At 38.7% G+C, this 8,674-nt stretch overlaps 2 protein-coding genes across 2 annotated transcripts in view; one reads left to right on the top strand and one right to left on the bottom strand.

Moving 5' to 3' along the window:
- The window catches only part of ostf1 (osteoclast stimulating factor 1), a 4,172-nt gene extending 1,614 nt beyond the window's left edge, over positions 1–2,558 (top strand). The window contains exons 6-10 of the mRNA XM_027137962.2: positions 1–29; positions 1,561–1,610; positions 1,741–1,819; positions 1,991–2,089; positions 2,172–2,558. The exon at positions 1–29 is cut by the window's left edge and continues 79 nt beyond it. Coding sequence (XP_026993763.1) covers positions 1–29; positions 1,561–1,610; positions 1,741–1,819; positions 1,991–2,089; positions 2,172–2,230 — 316 coding nt within the window. The 3' untranslated portion in view covers positions 2,231–2,558. The remainder of the gene's footprint in view (positions 30–1,560; positions 1,611–1,740; positions 1,820–1,990; positions 2,090–2,171) is intronic.
- Positions 2,559–4,326: 1,768 nt separating this feature from the next.
- Positions 4,327–8,487, bottom strand: pdlim5a (PDZ and LIM domain 5a). The gene is made up of 8 exons (XM_047818541.1): positions 8,348–8,487; positions 8,134–8,236; positions 7,655–7,806; positions 6,609–6,645; positions 6,055–6,074; positions 5,521–5,690; positions 5,348–5,387; positions 4,327–5,146 (listed from the first exon to the last, which is right to left on the bottom strand). Exons 2-8 carry the CDS (start codon positions 8,230–8,232, stop codon positions 5,050–5,052), a joined length of 615 nt encoding a protein of 204 aa, XP_047674497.1. The 5' UTR covers positions 8,233–8,236; positions 8,348–8,487; the 3' UTR covers positions 4,327–5,049.
- Positions 8,488–8,674: the final 187 nt, after the last annotated feature.

Here is an 8,674-nt window from a genome sequence, read left to right as displayed (position 1 = left end):
GTACTGGAGCTGTCACGGAGGACACAGAGGTACACACACACAGAGAGGGGTCTGAGACATTATTGAAAATTATTCCATGTGGCATTCTTTTTTTTTCCAATATAACATTACATTACAAATGACTAACAATTAAACGGTTCCTATGAATAAATCTCTGAATTTAAGAGTTCTCTACGTTTCTTTTTGCTTTAACGTCCGTAAGTGGAACAGAGAACTTTCACAGAAATGCTTACATTTTGTTGACGGAGGTAAAAAGGTTAATATCACACATTTTCTAATGCAACATCTTGAATATTGGCAGCAAAATTAAATAGCAAATTAAATTCTAAACTTTACTTGCTTCCAGATTCAGTTTTTATGGAAGACACTGGAAACACAGTAAATGTGTCTTTAACTGAACGCGTGTGAAGAAAACATTTCAGTGGATGTTCTATTTAAAGTAGGACAATAACTTTTTACAAAATTCAAATAAATTCAAATTTATTTTATTAAAAAAATTAAATCCATCATTCACTTTACTGGGAAAAATAAAGAAAGCCCTGGATCACTGAGAGACTGATGACAGACACATGCTCTTCTGTGTATTCACACAAAACAAAAGTCAGTAACATCCACAATGCAGGGTGAAGGTCTCACAATCCATAACAGGAAGAAGACATAGACAGCCAAAATATACACATACAAAGCTCTTATCAACAGTAAGATTCATAAGATCTGAGAAGAATTCACAAAGAAGTGCAGAGATGATCCACTGTGGAGAAAGTAAGGATCTGCTCCTGACCCAAAACATACCAGCTGATCTGTGAAACATGGTGGTGTTGGTGTCATGGCTTGGGCTTCATGGCTGCTTCTGAAGCTTTCCCACTAATCTTTACTGATGATGGAGCTCATGATGGTAGCAGCAGAATGAAGTCAGACATCTACAGAAACATTCTGATCATTTACAAATGATCAGATAAATGAGTCCAATCTAATCAGGAGGAACTTCATCATGCAGCAAGATAATGATCCAAAACACAGTGACACTAAACACAGGACTTTGTGAGGTAGAATGTGGAAGTTTTTAGATTGAACAAGTCAATCAGCAGAAATGAACCTTAAACTGAGGATCATTTCACCTCCTAAAGAGGAGACTGAAGGGAGAAACCTCCTGAAACACAACTACTGAAAGAAGCTGAGCTACAAACCTGCAAAAGCAGAACAGAAGAAGAAAGCAGCAGTTTGGTGTCACTGAGTCTCAGGATTGATTAAGTTACAAGAAAGAAAGAAAAACAAGAGATTTGACATGTTATTTACTTTTACTTTACTTTAAATACATTTCTTATTGCATTCTCTCCTAAAATTGGATGGTCTGATACAAAAGGTGTCATTTGTTCTGATCTAAAATTATGAGGGAATAAAAAAATTCTGATCCATCATCGAATTTTTTTAATCCGTCTTAAAACGTGTCTAGAACAAACAGATAAACTGACCTCACAAACTGGATACACGATCACATTCATTAATTCAAAATCTCTGTAAAACGATACATAATGTGTGTGTCTGTGTTTATATGTGTAGATGTGGTGGAGCTGCTACTTTCCCAGCCGAACTGTGAGATTAATCAGCAGGTGAAATAATAATAATAATAATAATAATAAAACCTTAGTTATATGTGTAAAATTATTTTTTCATTAAATTAAAAGATTGTTGTCTAATTGTTTTGTGAAACTTTCATTGTGTGTGGGTGTGTGTGCGCAGAATAAACTGGGTGACACCGCGCTGCATGCTGCCGCCTGGAAAGGATATTCAGACATCGTGGAGATGCTTTTAAACAGGAGTATGCCTGCACACACACACACACACACACGCACACCATTTTGTTGCCTTTGTCTGTAGTGCAATTAGTTTTATTCTATCTGAACGATCCTAAATCGCTCTTCCATGAGAATTTTGTTCACTACACATAAATATTAGACGTATATTTATCTGTGTGTGTGTGTGTGTGTAGATGCCAGGACAGATGTGTTGAATAATGAGAAGAAGACAGCTTTGCAGATGGCTACTAACGCTCAGTGTGCGTCTCTGTTGAAGAGGAAGCAGGGCAGCGGTGAGCCTCTAATGTGCACAAACACTATTAAAATTTAAGTACCTATATTGTCAAATTGTACATAATTGTGTGTGTGTTGCAGTGATTACACGCACACACAGCAATGCTGAGGAGTACCTGGATGATGAAGACTCTGACTGAGAGGAGAAAAGGGGGATTAATAACATTCTATGACCAAATATTCTGTGTGTGTGTGTGTGTGTGTGTGTGTGTGTGTGTGTGTGTGTGTGTGTGTGTGTGTGTGTGTGTGTGTGTGTGTGTGTGCGTGCGCAGGAGAAGGCGAGAGAATGATCTTTTGCAGCATCTTAATTAAACATAAATTTGTTTCTGTACCAGTTTGTTGAACGTGCTGCTTATGATGGACGTGTGTGTGTGAGGGAGAGATTCTTTTGTACTAAATGAAAAGTTTATGTATGTTATATGAATTTCAAAGCTTTAATGCTCTACTAATAAAAACACTTTACACTTGTGTGTGTGTAAATAGCTTCAGGTTGTTTCAGTTACTTTGTAGTGAAAAGTGTTACATGCCATTCTGATGGATTACTAATTTAATTACTAATTAAACCCCTATTCAGACAGGATTAGTTTCCATGTAAATCCACCATGTCGGTCATTTTAACAGACTTGGGTTGCATCTGCCTGAAAAGATTACGTCACACTTTACATCCTATAAAAATGTTTTGAGGGTTAAACTTCTCCAGAGAAGCAGAAGTTGCAGGAGCTTTTGATAAGTATATTCCAGTTTGTTTTATTTGGCTGTCACAGCAGTGGACACTGTCAAAACGTAGTGTTACACAAAACAGAATATTGATTTAGACTTGGATCCCTGATGAGTGAATCTGAGACATGAGGAAGAAACCGAGAGAGGAACCAGACAGAAAAGGGAACCCTTTGTCTTATAGTTACCAGTTTATGTGATTGAGTCATCACTCTTGCACAGCATATACTACAGTCACACAATAATGTTCAGGGAACTCAGTAACTAAGGAAAATGGTCAGGGTGTGCTATCAAACCCGTTTGTGTGACTTTATTTATCACAGTTATCCACATTTGTACACAGGCTGCTCACTGTGGCTAATCCACTAATCTCCTGAGTTTATTCCTCTTCATATTTCACCAGTAAATTTTCATTACCGATTTTAGACGCTGGGGGGAAGCAAAATACAAAAGTAAATATCTATGAGCCGAAAAAACTCAGCCACTGGGACATGAACTGAAATAAAATAAAATAAAATAAAGTCGATTAGAATGGATCACTTCGTGTGTGTGTGTGTGTGTGTGTGTGTGTGTGTGTGTGTGTGTGTGTGTGTGTGTGTGTGTGTGTGTTTGCTCACCAGTCAGGAGAATCAACTTAATTTTGTAAATCCTCCAGTAGTTGTCAAGTCAAGTCAAGTCAAGTCAAGATGATTTTACTGTCATTTCAACCATATATAGCTGTTGCAGTACATAGTGAAATGAGACAACGTTTCTTCAGGACCATGGTGCTACACAAAAAAAAAAAAAAAACACAGAGCTAAGGACTTAAGTAAGTTAGTCCTACTCACATAAAGTGCATTTGTGCAACCTGGTGCAAACAGTGCAAGATAAAAAAAAAAAAAAGACACTACAAGACAATACACAGAAGAGGCTCTGTCCAGAGTACATACTGTATATTCTACAGTACATGTGGAAAAAAAACCTGGAATGAGCACTTAATATAATAGCAGCAGTCACATATATCAGGTATTGTAATGAATTGTGCAACACAGCAATTGACTGAATTGTGACAGCATGTGAAAATAGCAAAATCAGTGTGCAAAGCAGCATGTAAACAGTTTGATATGGGTGGTGCTGTAGACATGGATGTATATTGGAAGAGTGTGTATTTGGTGCAGATCGGTGCAGTCCACACAGTGGAGTGTGTTTGTTGTGTTCGGTACAGTTCAGTTGTTGAGGAGTCTTATGGCTTGTGGAAAGAAACTGCTAGACAGTCTGGTCGTGAGGGCCCGAATGCTTCTGAACCTTTTTCCAGATGGCAGGAGAGAGAAGAGTGTGATTAGCATGGTAGCAGTTTCTTCTGGAAAGTGACGCAGCTGTTACACACTTCAGATTTGTCAGCAGGGACAAGTTAGAGAACAGAAACAGAGTTTTTTTGCATGGCCTTTATATCTGTGATTTGATCACTAGCCTTGAATTCTGATGGCCATGATGATGGACTGGACTAACAGAACAGAGAGACAGACACATACAGCTGTCACAAGTTTCACAAGCTCACAGAAGTTTATTGTATCATCACAAAAAAAAGATAAAAACATTTTTAAATATGTGGTTTATCAAACAAACAAACAAATAAACAAACCCAAATCTATAACTTTAGTGTGTACAGTGTGACTACTTATGCTAGAAAGATGAGAAACTGCTGCTATGCTAACCTCACTTCTGTATGTATTCTTTAACACCTACAGCAACACATAATTATTTAAGATATTGTTTCATTCATTGCATTTTGAAGAGTGATAGCAGCTAAACACCATGCTAACTAGCTATTTGGCTATTTTTCTGTTCTTATGTGAGTAATGCTGCATTTGACTAAAGCTCTTGACTCAAATTCCTAAGCTCTACCTAAGTCCAAAAAGCAAGGAAAAATCATCAATTTGAGGTTCCAAGTGTGAATATACTCCGGCTCACAGCATCAGTAGTAAATAAATATCATCCCACAATAATTTACTTTAGATCAGTCACACTTTAGTTGGCTAAATTTCTAACACTGAGCGTAATCATAAACTTCTATGTTTAATGAGAACAAATAGAGCATTAAATCATGACCACTAAAGCTGGCTAGTTTACTGCTAACGAAACACATGCTGAGATCACAAAGAACAATTTATAATTTAGTGTTAAATACAGAAAAATCACACACATATGGTTACACACACAACACAATTCAACATACAAACATTTGCACATGCACAAATACACACTAGACTAGACTGAGTACATTGAGGGTTTGAGCAGAAACTCCATGGTGCCAGTCTCTCAGTTTATGATACTGAGGCCCGACTTTAATCTTCATCTCTCTGTTCACCACAGAAAGATAAAGAGAGAGAGAGAGAGAGAGAGAGAGAGAGAGAGAGAGAGAGAGAGAGAGAGAGAGAGATGAGGGTGAGGGGTGTGAAAGAGACAGAGGTAGATAGGAGAGAAGCGAGAAATAAGAAAGGACATACAACCAAACAAGAAATAACAAAAAAGTATGTAGGGATGAGGCTCTTATCACTTACTTTACTGTATTCTTTTTGAAGTCCATGTCCTCTGGCAGGGCTGCAGAGAAACACACCAATTTAGAATCACTCACATTAAAACCATCTCCTTCCAAAAACACATTTACAACAACCTCATTTCTTTACAAGGAAAACCAACCAACACACACACACTCACACACATACACACTCACCCTCAGTGCCAGTGATCTGTGCGAGGATGTGGAATGAGCGTGACTGGGACGTCCCTGTTCTGGGTCTCCAGTCCTCTGTGTCCTCCATGATGCGTTTCCTGCTTGCATCAGCGTGAGATGCCTCATGGTAGAACCCGATATCTGTCTGTATGATTGGCTTACGGATCACCCTATCCACACAAACACACAAGTAAATCTCTCCCTCTTGATCTCTTACACACACATCTCCTTCCAAAAACACATCTACAACAACCTCATTTCTTCACAAGGAAATCCTCCCAACACACACACACACACACACACACACACACACACACACACACACACACACACACACACACACACACACACACACACACACAGAATGTGCTAAAATACAGGTGACACTGTAATGACTGAAATATTCTTGAACATCAAAAGAATCATCACTGTTTCCCTACACATGACTTATTAGCACTGATCTTGTGCAAAAATCTTAACACTGAAAGCAGTATTACTAACATATACTAACACAAACACACACGTCATACTAACTTTGATGTTACTGTAGTTGTCTGTGGAGCAGAAAGAAGAGAAACACAATAAAGATCATCATCACCATCATATGCTACTTTATGTAAGTCTTTATGTATGTAAATCAATAAAAGGTCACCAGTAAGATAGTAAAACCAATGTGTGTACTTATGTCTGTAATCAGAGACCTGGTTCCTTGACCAGTAATGTGCCTCTGAAGAACTACTGCTTAATCTCTCTCTCTCTCTCTCTCTCTCTCTCTCTCTCTCTCTCACACACACACACACACACACAAACACATGCACACACAAAACACCACACAGATAGATTTACCCTGTTCTAAATATAACTTACATCACACAAACTCTGTCCTACTATTCTTGTGAGGACCTTCTATTCACAAAATTATTAATGCAGCTAATTTATGTTAAGTGAAATCCGACTTTAACTATCTTGTGATGACCAGCCGAATGTCCCCAAAAGGTCAAAACTGTCAAATATTGCACTTTATAGGAACATTTGGTCTCCAAATGTCCAAGATATAAATACACATACACCATCATCTGTTATCATACCTTCTGTACTGAAGCAGGATTGGGAACACTGGCTGCTCTGAAAACACACAAAACATCATGAACACAGTCAGAACCATCAGTACTGAGACTAATGAGGACCTGAGAAGTGATACAGAGGGGTCTTCATTTCATACATCACATGTCAGGGACTCAGTAACAGATACTGCAACACACACACACACACACACACACACACACACACACACACACACACACACACACACACACACACACACACACACACACACACACACACACACACACACACAGGGTTCAAATGCTGCTGAGAGTGAGAAATTTGTTCTAATAATAAAAGATTGCAATTAATCTGTCAGGTTTATTTACTTATCATTATTAAATATCAAATCAACAGAATCCAGGGAGGGGCTTCATCACCAACTGCTGAGATCTCCACCACACTGGATCTTCTACCTGATCACACCTGCATTTAACCACACATTCCGCACTCCTTCATCTGATCACACCTCCAAAATATTTCTAATATAGATGGTTTTTATGGTGTTGCTAGGTGATTATAATTTAATTATTCAACATAAAATAAACATGAGTGTAAATATTTTGGGAGAGAAAAGGAGGAGAAAGAAGAACATCTTCCCATTCCTTATCACAGACTTAGGATGTTTTGTATATTAATTAACATAATTAGAGTTCTATATTGTTATTGGTTAAAATGTGTTGGTTAATTTTTTTCTGATAGTAAAGCAGCTTACAAGTCATTTGTAATGCTCTCGTTTTAACAGGTTATCATTTCTATAGTAGCAGCTTATTCACAGAAACATGTCCAGCACACAGTCCACATAAAGTAATTAAAATCCGTCTATAAATATTGACATAGTAAAGTTTTCTGTGAGCAGAAATGTGTGTGTCTATGATGTGGTGAAGGAGTCTTCAGTTTCAGCGCTCATTGTTGATCAACCTCATTATTGATTAATAACCACAAACCCTGAAGTGTTGGGTGTGGAATAATGTACAGCAAAAAAAAATGTTTTTAGGATGTGTGTGTATGTGAGTGTATGTGTGTGTACCTCTGTAATGTGAGTTTCAGGTTGCCTTTACATTCTTTGATCTTGCTTTGAGCCTCCAGATGATTCAGTTCCTCTGTTTTCAGGTCCCCTATGGAGATGACAGCATCACCAATGGCAACACCTGCTTTACTTGCCTTACCATTGTCTGTCAGCTACACACACACATAAACACACACACAGCAGGAAAATCAATCAGGGAGCTCTTTTCATCGGCCCTTGGCAAAATGGCATCATGAGAATTACAATCATACCAGAGGGGACCAGAAGAGTGTGTGATGTCAGAGTGTGTGTATAATCCTGTAACTGATACATTTACAGAGAGCAGAGAGTAAGTGAGAGAGAGAGAGCGAGTGAGAGAGAGAGAGAGAGAGAGAGAGAGAGAGAGAGAGAGAGAGAGAGAGAGAGAGAGAGAGAGAGAGAGAAGGCAGTAAGAGGAAGAAAAATGAGGACAATCAAGAAACTGTCTGTGTGTGTCTCACTCGTGAGATGGTGAGTGGCATACTGAAGTCTTTTCCACCCTGTAGTCTGAAACCCCATGGACCAGGAGCGATTAATTCCACTGTGTAGAGATCAGACATACTGCTGCTGAAAACACACAAACAAACATAAAGACAAATACACACATGCAAAGTGACAAAACTGCAGCAGTGTAACGGTTAGAATACAGCAGTAAAGCACTGAAGGGTGTTTTACCTGAAGAGTGTGTGTATGTGTGTGTTTCTGTGAGCTGATCCTGCACAAGACAGCTGAGGAACACAGAGGGGCTTTAATATACTTACATCACACAGCAAGATGGGAGGGGTGTGTGTGTGTGTGTGTGTGTGTGTGTGTGTGTGTGTGTGTGTGTGTGTGTGTGTGTGTGTGTGTGTGTGTGTGTGTGTGTATGTATGTTAGGGTTAGGCTTACACACTGATATTTAAGGAAGCGGAATGTGGTAAAACAGGATGCAAAACAGTTGACACTATTGTGTGTGTGTGTGTGTGTGTGTGTGTGTGTGTGTGTGTGTGTGTGTGTGTGTGT

This window comes from Tachysurus fulvidraco, chromosome 9, assembly GCF_022655615.1.
Source record: "Tachysurus fulvidraco isolate hzauxx_2018 chromosome 9, HZAU_PFXX_2.0, whole genome shotgun sequence".
Taxonomy (NCBI): Eukaryota; Metazoa; Chordata; class Actinopteri; order Siluriformes; family Bagridae; genus Tachysurus; species Tachysurus fulvidraco.
Note: the sequence above shows the minus strand (reverse complement) of the source record. Positions and strands in the feature narration are given on the sequence as shown.